Source organism: Lagenorhynchus albirostris, chromosome 4 (genome assembly GCF_949774975.1).
Source record: "Lagenorhynchus albirostris chromosome 4, mLagAlb1.1, whole genome shotgun sequence".
NCBI lineage: Eukaryota > Metazoa > Chordata > Mammalia > Artiodactyla > Delphinidae > Lagenorhynchus > Lagenorhynchus albirostris.
Window position 1 is genome coordinate 95,900,321 of NC_083098.1, and position 15,093 is coordinate 95,915,413.

A 15,093-nucleotide genomic window follows, 5' to 3' on the forward strand; every position below is an offset into this window, starting at 1 on the left:
TAGAATAGGCATCATCAGAAAATCTACAAACAACAAATGCTGGAGAGGGTGTGGAGAAAAGGGAACCCTCTTGCAGTGTTGGTGAGAATGTAAATTGATACAGCCACTATGGAGAGCAGTATGGAGGTTCCTTAAAAAACTAAAAACAGAATTACCATATCACCCAGCAATCCCACTACTAGGCATATACCCAGAGAAAACCATAATTCAAAAAGACACATGCACCCCAATGTTCATTGCAGCACTATTTACAATAGCCAGGTCATGGAAGCAACATAAATGCCCATCGACAGATGAATGGATGAACAAGATGTGGTACATATATACAATAGAATATAACTCAGCCATAAAAAGGAACGAAATTGGGTCATTTGTAGAGACTGGATGCATCTAGAGACTGTCATACAGAGTGAAGTAAGTCAGGAAGAAGAAAACAAATATCATTTATTAACGCATATATGTGGAACCTAGAAAAATGGTACAGATGAACCAGTTTGCAGGGCAGAAACAGAGACACAGATGTAGAGAACAAACGTATGTACACCAAGGGGGGAAAGCAGGGGGTCGGGGGTGGTGGTGTGATGAACTGGGAGATTGGGATTGGCATGTATACACTGATGTATATAAAATGGATGACTAATAAGAACCTACTGTATAAAAAAATAAAATAAAATTCAAAAAAAATGTAACTAGAGTATAATGTCCATGATTTTCCATGTAGTCTGCAGTAAGATAGAATTTAATTACACTTCAATTCTGGATACTAACATATGCAGAGGTATGAATATAAAAATTATGAAAAGATTATTAAATGTACTAACTGACCCTAAACGTTTCTATGCTATAGTATAGACCCGTTTTGCTTCAGTGAGGGGTCAACAAAAAACCTGAAAGGAAACCTTTCATTACACTCCCAATACTTCCGCTACTGACTAAATTTTATAATTGTAAAGGATAATTTTTTCTTTGATTACTAGAAAGTGAAAAAATATTTTCTAAAGCTATAAATGCATATAATTGAGGCAGTCTAAAGACATCTGCTGTGGGAGCATACCTTAGCTATTGCATAAACAGACACACATGTTCACGCATATCTGTAGGTCAAATTTTTGATGATTACTCTTTCGTATTCCCTGCACAAAGACAATATGTTATATTGTTCATGTGATAGTGTCTACCCTATCAATCATAATTTCACAAAGTCCATTTTTTTTTCTGAGTTGAAAAGGACCAAGAATACGTAGAAAATTCAATTTTCTAAAAATTATAAAGACAGTACCAGCCCAATCTCTATCAAACCATTTTTTTGGCCAATTTCTTAAATAGCCAAACCTCTAGGATACAGTTTGGTATTCTAAAATATTTGAATTCTGCAGTGCATCTGCCTTTTATTATAATTTTTTTTGCTGTACGCAGGCCTCTCACAGTTGTGGCCCCTCCCGTTGCGCAGCACAGGCTCCGGACGCGCAGGCTCAGCGGCCATGGTTCACGGGCCCAGCCGCTCCGCGGCATGTGGGATCCTTCCGGACTGGGGCACGAACCCGTGTCCCCTGCATCGGCAGGCGGACTCTCAGCCACTGCGCCACCAGGGAAGCCCCTATTTCCCTTTTAAATAACACAGACCAGAACATTTATGGATGTGTAACCAAAATAAGGTCTAATTCATAAAGGAAAGACTACGATTCAGGTTTACAAGGAGTTAAACCTTTTCAAAGAAGCCTGTCCCTAAGGGAAAAAAATAAAAGATGGCAATTATCATTTTAAAACATGCAAAATAGGACAGTGAAGGGAGACTATTCAATAAACAAAAATAATAAGGTGGTCAAAATTCGTATATTCAGAATAGGGAAGAAAAGATTTCCAGAACGTTTTTTATAACACCACTGCATGAATAAGGAAATGCCTTTCTGCTTGAGTGTTATACCCAAAACAATACATTTCTTTTGAACCGTAACTTAACTTTCTGTTATCACGTCATGTTATAACGATCAAACCTAATTTTTGTGGTAAAGCCAAAACCACTCTGAAGAAGTGGTCTTAACCACAATTCAAAGCTTAAAGAATGGCTTTTCTGCCAAACCTTATCTGAGCCATTAACCTGTCGTGCTTTCATACACTGCTAGGACCAAAAAGGCAGGCCCAGCAGCTAGCATCTGCTCAGGCAAGCCTCACAAGGAGGGGCAATGGGGCTCTGCAAGGGGAATACACAACACGGGCACGGAGGTTGATGGTACAAAATCTGGCAGCAAACTGCTTTGCCTTGGGTGGTACAATAGGCAGCCTAATACTTCAACAACCATCTGAGGATCCTTGGCTCGGCACAGGCAAAAGAAAGATTCTGAATTGAGAATCACCATAAAGTGATTAAAAGTATAGACCATGAGTAAATTATAGTAGTAAAACACTAGAACAGGAGGCAAAAGCCTTGGGATTTGATAGCAGCAATGAGGAAAACAAGTCTATACTCTTAGCAGGTGTAGACTTAACTGTCACAGTTTGGGCCATTCATGCTATATATTACTTGGTATTTTGCTGTGCTATGAGTTCAAATTATGTAAAGCTGTTGTGTTACAAATTTACTAGTTAACTGGCTAGTCAACTGCCCCTAACATCAGCTGTCTAACTAGAAAATATGAGGGCACAGTTTTTCTTTAAAGATGAGCTGCTCGGGCTTCCCTGGTGGCGCAGTGGTTGAGAGTCCGCCTGCCGATGCAGGGGACACGGGTTCGTGCCCCGGTCCAGGAAGATCCCACATGCCGCGGAGCGGCTGGGCCCGTGAGCCATGGCCGCTGAGCCTGCGCGTCCGGAGCCTGTGTTCCGCAACGGGAGGGGCCACACAACAGTGAGAGGCCCGCGTACCGGGGAAAAAAAAAAAAAAAAAAAGATGAGTTGCTCCATTGCAGCAGCTAATTCTTAACATTCCTTTCTAACCAACTTCTACACATGCATGTTCCCTAAAGACACTGTGGTCTCTCTTCTCTACAGTACTAGTATTATTGACCTCTTCCCCTCATTCTTGCCTTCCATCACAAGCAATTCACTGACAAATGCTATCAGCTGCATTCCCAAATTATCTTCTATATCTCCACTCCCTGATTCCATAAGGTTAGATGAAGCTCTTATTACAACTTTTATATCCATAGCATCCTAAACTGGCCTCATGCAGTAAAACAGACAAGCACATAAAAACAAACAGAATATATCCACTTATATATGCTCTCATTTAACTCTCATTAACAATTCTGATAGGCATTATTTCAAACTTAGAAGGGAAAACTGAAGCTTAAAGTCACAAGGTAGGACTTTCCTCTGTTTCTGATTACACACTGACCATATTAGGATTGAAGATTACATATAAATATATAAGGAAGCCATAGCGTAGTCTTTAAACCACTTTACTTTGCCTTCGCAAAATAATTGTTTTTTCCCCAATTTTAACTTCTATTTGCTTTTATCCATTAAACAAACCACCTATCATATGAAAATTTATTTAAATGTTTCAGAAAAATCACTTCTTAACTTGTAAACTATTTCTCAGCAAACCAGAACTGCTGATTCTCAAGGATGAAACGCTGTAGTAATCCAACTAGGGAACGATGCCACATTTAAATAAACCAGGAAAATCTGACTGTGTTAACAGCTCTAGGAATTAGTCAAATCTAGAGCCTTTAAAGAATTATAAGTATCCCAGTAACCAAGAAAATGCCAACCTGTTTCCATAATAAACTGAAGATGCACAGGGGATTTTTTTAGGCTGTAACTTTTATGCTGGACAAATTTGTTTTAATGGCATTAGTGTACATTAGAGAAATATGCCCAACACTATAAGCATGTATTGTTCATAATTAAAATTGACTCAACTGCATAAAATATTAAGTTTTCAAATGCAATTCTGTACACAGTGTGTGCTCACTAAGCGAATGAACCATAATAATAGCAAGTCATCTTGCTAAAAGGATAACAAAACAGTCATGAAATCGTAGCTCTTAAACTATAATATTATTTAGACCAACTATTTTGAATTAACAAATGATTATGAACAAACTGATCTGAAATGTCTAAGTTATTTTCTACAGTGGAGGAAAAAATTATAAATGGTCCACCAAACGAGTTCATACTAACTTCACAAATTTTATAAGAGGAAAAGGAATTAACTATTTTACCAAGTCCAAAGAGCTAAAACGATGATTAATTTCCTCACCCTAATGAAACTGTCTACTTTTCCCATAAAGAATGCCCTGCAAAGACACCATGCTATAGGTAATTACTGTTACTCGCACTACAACAGCAATGTAGTTTAATGTGGTATGCTGACACTTCAAAAAAGTGATAATCCATGTTGTTGGCAGATTCTATTAGGAAGCGGTATCAAGATCTAAATGGGGCTACAAACAATACAGCCGAAAAGAGGTCCTTAGAAGTTTATGTCCTTTCATGTAATTTTGTTGAGTCTAAAACTAATTGCTAGGAAAACTTACATACACCAGGTGTAAGTCTTCAGCAATTTCACGCAGGCAATTTTTTTATTGTTTTTCTGTGGTACGCGGGGCTCTCACTGTTGTGGCCTCTCCCGTTGCAGAGCACAGGCTCCAGACGCGCAGGCTCAGCGGCCATGGCTCACGGACCCAGCCTCTCCGCAGCATGTGGGATCTTCCTGGACCAGGGCACGAACCCGTGTCCCCTGCATCGTCAGGCAGACTCTCAACCATGCGCCACCAAGGAAGCCCGAAAACATCTTTTTAAATACTCTCAAAGAATCTAACCTTCATTCTTAGAGAGTGTTTTTGACTTGTTTTCAGTAACCAAAAGTATACTGGAGCGATATCTAACAGCTGACCCAGTAATTTATAACATGCTCTTTCTTCTAATCCTAGACCTGCGGTTGGGGTGCTGCCTCCGGTCAGTTCTCTCAGTTCTTGGCCAATTAAACTAGAAGGTAGTTTAGTTTCTTCCTAAACTACACTTCAGGGACTTCCCTGGTGGTCCAGTGGCTAAGACTCCGTGCTCCCAGTGCAGGGGGCCCAGGTTCAATCCCTGGTCAGGGAACTAGATCCCATGTGCCGCAACTAAAGATCCCGCATGCTGCAACTAACAAAAGATCCACTTGCAACAACTAAGATCCTGCCTACCACAACTAAGACCCGGCACAGCCAAATAAATCAATAAATATTTTTTAAAATAAAAAAAAAACTACGCTTTAGGAGGAAAAATCTTTGAAAGAAAAAGATGACAAGCTGCTCTTGTGCGTTATGATAACCAAAGTAAAAGGAACACAGTTGTGCACAAACAAATGCCATGAAGTGACAACATGAAACCTTGCACTCAACAGGATAAGCAGCATGAGGCAGAAAGTGATGACGTTGGAAGTAAATATGACTGAAATAATGATGAAAAGCTAAGCAATGCTACTGATAAGAGGAGAAAAGGTTGGACAGTCTGGAAGAAGACCAGGTTGGGGTGGGGGTGGGGGGACACTTGGGGAAACAGTAATAGAAAAAAGGGATTCAACTCTCCCATTCTCTGAATCCACAGGTTCTTGTTCCCTGCCCGCATCACTAGCAACAGTATGTCTTTATGCACTGACGCAAAGACAAGCCACCAACGTGAAGGCAGTTAACCCACGGGGCGGAAGGGAGGTGGGATTTCTTTACCTATCTTCTGTAATTCCAAAAGATAATTTCTAGGTTTAATACATCATACCCAATTCAGAGCAGGAACATATATGTTCTTGACTCAATTTCCAAGAACTTGCAGAGAAACATGAATTGTACTTATTATCTTTTGGCCTCTTATTTTGGCAAAGATTTTTATCCATTGTTCAACTCCCGAGTGTAGAAAACTAATGTACAAATTCCATTGTTGTGAAACAATTTACCAGAAATCTTCATTCTCGTATTGTTTTCTAGGAAGGAGGAAACTGTATTTCAAACACAATCTTAAAACATGAATATGCTGATACTGTACTACTCTGAAGCTTTACTTTTTAAAAAATATTCACCAGAAACTCTGTGATCATCTTCAATATATCTGTAAAGCAAATATCTGCTGTTATGAGGATACTGGAATAGGCAGAGGCACTAATCCAAGAAAAATAAAATTTTAAATATTATCAAAATCCTCACAAAAACAGAAGTTCTAACATCTGACTACCTTAAATATTTGTGACGTATCTAATTTAAGGTTAATTTTTTTGACAACATTAAACTTTTATATTTACCTTCTGAAGTAAAAAAGTACCTGGTATATGAAAAAGTCCTAAGATACAAGGAATGGGAAAATGAAGTGGGTGGATTTTAGTATGTATCATCAGTTTTTTGGTACTTTTTAATTGCATGGGTCATTTTCATCAATGCAAAGAAAGTAAATTCCTTCACAACTAGGAAATATTATAAATTTCTTACCTATGAGCCTTTAAATATTTACGAGGGCAAGCAAGCAAGAAAACGCACACACATACACACACCCCAAATAACACAACAAAAAACAAGGTTTCATAGCTAACTGTTTCCTACTGTCAGAGAGAAAACTACTGAGCTAACAATCCTGTTTTAGATATCTGAAGTCTTCTCTGGCTGAGGTCAGTTTGGCAATATGGATTTATAAGACTGAGTGCCATACAGTTTCCCAGATGATCATTAACAGAACTTAGGTCTGCAATACAGTACACATACATACCCTCAAAACAAGAGTTTTACAGAACTATACCATATGATCCATTCATGGCATTTCCTATCCTGTTTTTTTCTGCTTCATATAATTTGCAGGGTGGGGGGGAGTAGGGGAGGATAGCAACTTATTGAATTGACTCCAGAATGGGCTACCACTGGCAGTTTGAAAACCACTGATCTATGAGTTGATTAACACCTTAACAGAATGCATGCCAAGGGGCAGTTTACTAGATTACTCTACTTGATAAAATATCCTTAGTTAATGCCACTCACCAGCTGCTGCTATTATGTTCCCCTTTTCTCCCTGCTCCTTAGATATTCTCCTGTAACGCAAAGCATGGTAGGAAGATCCTTGAAGATGATATAGAGAATATGGCATACCATTAGAAGCCACAGACTGGAACCTATCCTGGTCGCTTTTTCTCAGCAAGGAAAAACAATATAAACCTAATACCACATCTCAGGGACATCTGTGACTATGGGAGGCATACACTGAGTGGAACCAAAACGATCCAAGCAACATACACATAAATGTGCATATATCTTGTTTATTTCAGCTTTTTTAAAAAAATGAAACAAGTTTTTTTAAAAAATGCTCTTTTCTACATTCACTGCACTGATTTTATTTTCTATTACAATACATGTCTTAATGCTGATCATAACCCCCACTAAATCGAGTTCTTAACCAACTAAATCGAGTTCTTGACCCACTAGTGAATGGGCTGAAACCTGCAATTTGAAAAACACAGCTTTAAAGGACACACAAATCGACCTAGCAGGATAAGAGGACCAGAGATAAATTACCAGTCTTCAGTGGCCACCTTCTTTCACTGATGAGAAAAAAGCTCAAAGAATTGAAAACATTAGTCAAAGAGTGATTGTTTATTTAACTCTAGGAAGATCATAGAAGAAAGTATAAGATTCAAGAAAATAAATAATGTAATAGCATCTCACCCCGCAGAAAAGAGGTTCCTGATCTGGCATTTAATAATCATCATCAGGCTTCCCTAGTGGCGCAGTGGTTGGGAATCCACCTGCCAATGTGAGGGACATGGGTTCAAGCCCTGGTCCAGGAAGATCCCACATGCTGCGGAGCAACTAAGCCCGTGTGCCACAACTACTGAGCCTGTGCTCTAGAGCCCACAAGCCACAACTACTGAAGCCCACGCGCCTAGAGCCCGTGCTCTGCAACAAGAGAAGCCACTGCAATGAGAAGCTCGTGCACCACAACGAAGAGTCACTCGCCGCAACTAGAGAAAGCCCGCAGGCAGCAACAAAGACCTAACGCAGCCAAAAATAAATAAAATAAAATAAATTAAAAAATAAATAAATAAAAATAATCATCACTGTTAATCTAACACTGGCTTATTGCATGCTCAATCCTACACTAAATGTGTATGGAATTTATTTATATATATGTGTGTGTATATATACATATAAACACACACATATAATGCAATATATAATTACGGTATTATATTTTTAATACACAAGTTTATTTTTTTTCCAGATCATTCTTTCAACCTGTCAAAACAAAAAAAGTAGTGCCAGATTTGAAACACAGATCAGCTGGCCGCAGAATCTAAGCTCTTAACCACCAAGCTATAAACTCTTCCAAAGAGAAAGGAGTTCCCAAATCTGGCTGTGCATCAAGAATCCTCTGTGGCATTAAAACAAAATAAACAGATGCCCAAGTACTACCCTAAAAAGAGATTTTTTTTTTAAGTTGAAGTAGCAAATATTATGGAGAAATATATTTTGTAAACAATGTATCAAATACCGTCTCCAACCAAAGAAACCATCTTTTTGGAGAGTAGACACTGTTGTATTGGACATAAAATACCTGGTTGAACTTGGTTAACAGGCAGCTGACTTCACCTTGAAACTTGATTCACTGTCATTATAGACCAGAATTTAATATAAAGCAGTTTTGTCTTAGGTTTAATAACTAAATTCCATTAATAATTTAACTGCTGACATGTCAAGAGGATCTTAACATAAGGTAGACTGATAAAAATTACAGGCTGCACCAAAGTATTTCTATTACACTTATATATCCATGATTTAAACATCTATCTTCCCAACATGTTTTCCTTCATTACCTAAAAGATAAAGAATTTTGAACCCGATGTAACTTTATGAACTCAGCATTCTCCCTGGGCTGATTCACTTCCACTACCCCAAGAAAACATCCAGTAGCAAGCAAACAGTACAAAATTAGGTTTCCAAGGTTTCCAATAATTAAGAAATGGTTTTGACTACATCACTCAAATAAAATGTTAGGAACACAAAAACTTTAAAGATTTTTGATGGTTAACTGGGTAATATGAAGCCTAGAATTACCACTACTAGCAACCACAAGTAACAGTGGGGACTACATACCACAAACACATGAAAGATTAACTGTATACATATGGTGGTGAAGAGACAACAATCACAGTATTAGTAAAGAATTACTCATTTTCCTCTCAGTAAAAATTCTTCGTAAAAGACAAAAACAAGCACAAACTATAAATGGTCCAAGTAAAAATTATTTCGTTTGGTCAAATTAATACTCCCACTGAAGAACTGTATCCAATTATTTCCTGTTCAGGCTACCATGAAATGACAGCACTACAGAGAAACTAGTCTATGATGTAAACCAGAAAGATAATTACAGACTAACATATGAATAATCACTAAACTATTTCGTGAAAGAAACTATAGCCCATTACTATTAAAATCTAGCAAAAATATCTACCCTAGTGTCTCCTATAACCATATCTCAAAGGGGGGTGGGGAATCACTCAACAAGCTTGTGATACATTTTTTTACAACAAAAAATACTTTTGCCATAACTCCATAACCACATCTGCAATCTAAATATTAAAATATCTTAAAATATGCAATAATTAAATATAGAACCATGAGTGTTCACTCTACACATGACCTTGGGGCCGCTGGAAGATTTCTAAAGCATACCTTTTAATCCACGCCATGGTACTTCAAGAACATGTTAAGGTAAGCCACAGGCTGGAACACTTCGATGCACCTCAAAACACCTCAGCCAGTTTATCTGTATCATTCTCCTTTCCTTTTGAGATCATAATGGTTCCGAAGAACTATAATGCTTCCATTGGAATGACAGTTTCATAATTTCAATGACTTAAAAACAAAAACAAAAAATAAGAACTTAAGTGTTGGTATCTTAAGCCACTAGTGAGTGCACTGTGTTAATTGCTGCCACGGCTAAGAAAAACAAAGCAGCTACTGCTACTACCACGTAACATTTTTAATATGACCCTGATGTGAATGAGGAGGAGTACATGCTTAGTGGTCAGAGTGACAGCCCTTGCTTTATAGAGATCTATCCAAAGCCCACAAATCTCTTTACCCCAACTGATTCTTCAGTTTTCTTCTCAAGGAATGAAAATAACCTAAAAGACAGGTCTGAATACTTGGTAGGTGCCAGGTTCACCTCTGACCAACTATTCTGTGTTGAATGAGAGCTGGAAATCACCCACACACCTGCATAAAAGGGAACTCATTAATAGACACAACAGGGATTCCTTCAAACAATGCCCCTTCTGGTGTTAATATTACTGAATCATTTTAATTCCATGGAAGTCATTAAACTGTAAAAAGTTACAGTTTCTAAAGCTTACTTCTATGAAGAGCATGCAGATAAATGAACAGATCCATGGCTAACTATCAGGTTTTAGTGTTTCTCTGTGATTGCCTTGACAGGTTACCTGATTCCTCCTTCCTCCTCATCCCACTCCACCTTTCTTACATAAAAACATTAAAAACACTTCATTACTTAAATGATACAGTAAGAAGTCTATGTATCACATTTTAAATCTAAGAATTCATTCTACTTCTGCTTCAAGTTTGGCACTCTATAGTTACAAGAAAGAACGAATACTCAACCTACACAAAGGAAGTAAAACTGATAAATTATCAGTAATACACATACATTTATGTCATAAAGCAGTTAACATTACTTTAGGATGACTGATAGGAAACTTTTAATAAAAGCAAGCAATAAAAGGGGCTTCCAAGGAAAGAAAGTAGGTGGGAGAGGTTTGTTATACTCTGGGTTTATGGGGCAGCTCGTGCAAAGGTTAATAGACAAGGAATGGCAGACAACAAAGTTTCCCAGCTAAAGCTAAAAAGTACGTGCTAAAAGACAAAGAGAAATTATTTCCTGTTTGAAAGGGTAGATTCAACTGATGAAAACATTTCAGGTCCACTGTCAGAAAAATTACATATTCCTGAGATTTAGATTTATTGCAGGTTGTAGGGAATACAGACTACAAAATGTAGGTCACTCTTCAGAAAGCTGGTAATAGTGGCATAATTGGGAAAATACTAATGAAGAACAGAAACAAGGGCCCTGGTCCAATGAAATCACTGTAGCCACAACCATCTTTAAAACTGATCATTTTACCGCTTTAGTGCAACTCCCCGACCCTTCCCCCTCCAGCTTAAAACCTTTCAAAGGCTCTATATGTGTTACAAGCTCCTGGGAGGAAACACACATTGTTTCCTACACTCTGTTCCTCCATGTTTCCTATACTCTGTTCCTCCAAATAAACTCTGGACTATCAGGTTAATGTTCCTGAAGTACAGTTCCTCCCTTGCACATAAAGAATGATGTTAATCACTGGGAAACAAGGCAGGATATAAATACATTAGATAATAAAGGAAAGAATAAAAGCCTAGGTCTGTAACACTTACTCATTATCTCATTTAATTTTTCATAACGCCATTTTACAGAGGAGAAAACTGACACTCTGTGGTCAAGTGACTGACCAAAGAAAACACGCAATATGAGAAAAGAACTAGGCCTTCAATCTAGACCCTCTAGCTGGAATTTCAACACTTGTTCTATGCAACATTGTTGTAAAATATTGCTGGAGGAAGGAGGTGGTATTGGGGCTAACATTTGTTGACAATATGCCAAGAATCATGCTAGGGACTTAATGGTATTTTATTTCATCCTGATTTACCACTCATAAGACTGACTAGTTGCCTCCTTTTACAGGTGAGGAGATTCAGGCTCATAGACATTTAAGCATTAATCTGTTCAACATAATGCATCTGAGACTGAAAGAGGTTGGTCAGATATTGTCTCATATGTCCAACCCTAAAACTCACACTCACGTTGCTTTGCCAATCTATCTCCCAGAAGCAATCAGAAGAAATCAAATCCAAACTTGTTTTATTTTTCAACCTGGCTGATCTAACAATAATCTAATTTTATAAATGCTGCTGACTCAAAATGTAGTCAGTGTATATAAACAGATTTTTTAGCTATGGTTTAACAAGAGACTATATGCACATTCACTAAAGCCACTAAGAAGGCTTAGAATCATATTTAATAACTCAAATCAGAAAGTTCATTTGATTCTTACAAATGAGATCCAGTTTTTTCATGAAGTTATGCACTTGAAGATCTTTTAAAACTGACTTGTAAATCATGGTAGTTATCAATATAAATTTTAGTTGACAAAACAAAAATAAGCATAGAAGTTATTTTCCTTAAGAGGGTGCACTACCATGTTTCCCATGGACTGCTGTTACCAGTCCTTAGCCTCATGGAAAGCAAACCATTTATTAGGTGAGGGAGGTGAGGCCATTCAGTCAGATTATCAGTAATTAAAAAAAAAAAAAAGAGAGAGAGAGCAAGCAGATGGTCAGCTCTCTACAATGCTTCAAACCATGTTAAACTAAGAGTAACAAAAAGCACTGGAAAAATTCCCCAAATTAAGGACAGGAAACTCCTAAGTAACTTCAAATTTGAACAGAATCCAGCACTCACGTTGCATTCCAAAACTGCCTGCAGAAGCGATCAACAGAACTACTATACCAGTGTTTTTGGTAACAAGTTAGATGACTCAAAGAAACCATTTTTTAAATTGCTGAAACAGAATTTTGCAGAATTACCATATTTAAGGGTTCAAAACTGTTACAGGAAGAAATTAAATAGTCATTTAACAAATCTTCATCAGGGACTTCCCTGGTGGCGCAGTGGTTAAGAATCCGCCTCACAATGCAGGGGACGTGGGTTTGATCCCTGGTCTGGGAAGATCTCACATGCTGTGGAGCAACTAAACCCGTGCACCACAACTACTGAGCCTGAGCGCCAGAGCCCACAACCCACAACTACTGAAGCCCACACACTGCAACTACTGAAGCCCGCGTGCTGCAACTACTGAAGCCCCGTGCCTAGAGCCCGTGCTCCGCCACAAGAGAAGCCACCGCAATGAGAAGCCCGAGTGCCAAAACGAAGGGTAGCCCCTGTTCGCTGCAACTAGAGAAAGCCCACACGCAGCAACAAAGACCCAATGCGGCCGAAAAAAAAAACGAGAAATTCTGATGCCCAACTACATACCTTTTTTTTAATAAATATATTTATTTTTTATTTACTTATGTTTGGCTGTGTTGAGTCTTCATTGCTGTGCACAGGCTTTCTCTAGTTGCGGCGAGCAGGGGCTACTCTTCGTTGCGGTCTGCAGACTTCTCATTGAGGTGGCTTCTCTTATTGTGGAGCATGGGCTCTAGGCACGCGGGCTTCAGTAGTAGTTGTGGTGCCTGGGCTCAGTAGTTGTGGCTCGCGGACTTTAGAGCACAGGCTCATCAGTTGTGGTGCAAGGGCTTAGTTGCTCCGCAGCATGTGGGATCTCCCCGGACCAGGTCTGGAACCCGTGTCCCCTGCACTGGCAGGCGGAGTCTTAACCACCGTACCACCAGGGAAGTCCCCCAACTACATAACTTTAATTTCAAAATTAATGTGTATTAAAACTCTATGCAAAAAAAAAAAACTCTATGCAATTGTCTACAAAACATTTCACTTCTTTTGGAAGAGACAGAAATACATTTTCATGACAGTTGTTACGGCCTCCTTCACTATGTTGTGTCCAAATTGGGTAGCTTTTGTCTTTCATCTCTGTAAAACTATTATCTAACCACCAAAGCCTGGAACACAATTGGCACTCAGGACTTAAGCATGTGAAAATGTTATAAACCCCATTTGGGACACACAACTGACAGCTAAATACAGAACGTTCATGATGGAGTGCTTGTCTCATGTGCTCTAAAATATGTTAGGCACACAAATATTCGAGTGATTTGAAGAAATTATTTAGAAATGGCTTATACATGCTGCAACAATATCAAGGACAACAGAGACTTTGAAAGAAGATGATTTAACATGGACACCATTTTTTGACTACTGAATTTTGTTTGTTTTGTTTCTGACTACTGAATTTATAATACACAATGATTATTAAGGTATAAGATCAGCACTGCTGCTAAAACATAAGCTTCAGGAATGTAATTAGAAACAAATGCCAGTAACTTCAAACTTCTATGCTTTTATAAACAGTCTCACATAGAAAGCTGAAATGACAATAATGAATGCATTCCAAGGCTCACTGCAATATTACCAAGCAAGGACTGGTAATTTCCAACAACACAGGAATAATTAAATCATGGCACATCCATATGATGGCAATAAGTCAGTAATGTTGACATTTATAACATGGTAATATTCTAATTATAAACATGGTTAGTTAACTATATATAGTGTTGGGACTTCCCTGGTGGTCCAGTGGTTAAGACTCCACGCTCCCAATGCAAGGGGCCCGGGTTCGACCCCCGATCAGGGAACTAGATCCTGCATGCCGCAACTAAAAGATCTCACACGTGGCAATGAAGATCCCACGTGCCGAGACTAAAACCTGGCACAGCCAGATAGATAAGATAGATAGATAAATGGTGTTTTCTCACATTACATGTTGTGTGTGTGTGTATATATATATATGAAGTATAGAAAATTATAAATATATTTATAAATATAAATATGTTAAGTTCCATAAGATCAAGAACCATTTCAAATGTATCGCCAGCATTTATCACAGTGACTTCACACAGCCGGCAATAAAGCTTGGTGGTTAGAAGAATGGACTCTGAATAGGCTTGGGTTTGAATCCCAGATCCATAACTTACCAATATATAACTCTGAGCAAGTTAATTAATCACTAGGTAACTTAGTTTCTCCTTTTGAGAAATTGGGATAAAAATTTCATGTAATAGGAGACAAGGGATCTACTATATGTAAATCCCTTAGCACAGTATCTGGCACATAGTGATGACTCAATGAATGGGGGTTGGGGAGGTATGGAGGAGAAACAGTAGATTCTCAAATACCCAAGTAAATGAATAGACATTATTTTTAAAACATACACAGAAATGTTAGTAGGCATATGCAAACATTAAACAGGGTTTTTCAAACTTTGCTAACCGCAACCAAAAGTAGGTTTTAACGTAACAGCCACACACACATTCTGGTAGATAAAATCTATTCTATTTTATATCATGAATTTACTTAAAATGCTGGTTGTAACCCAATAAATGGATTTCACAATTAGTGAATCACTTT

At 38.2% G+C, this 15,093-nt stretch overlaps 1 protein-coding gene across 3 annotated transcripts in view; it reads right to left on the reverse strand.

Moving 5' to 3' along the window:
• LOC132519917 (recombining binding protein suppressor of hairless) overlaps positions 1 to 15,093 on the reverse strand; it is a 229,851-nt gene that overhangs the window by 61,761 nt on the left and 152,997 nt on the right. Inside the window, exon 2 of one of the 3 annotated variants that reach the window (XM_060148405.1) lies at positions 9,630 to 9,812. The exons of the other annotated variants lie outside the window; for them this stretch is intronic. Within the exon in view, the coding sequence (XP_060004388.1) occupies positions 9,630 to 9,646 (17 nt within the window). The 5' untranslated portion in view covers positions 9,647 to 9,812. The remainder of the gene's footprint in view (positions 1 to 9,629; positions 9,813 to 15,093) is intronic. 3 annotated transcript variants of the gene reach the window in all.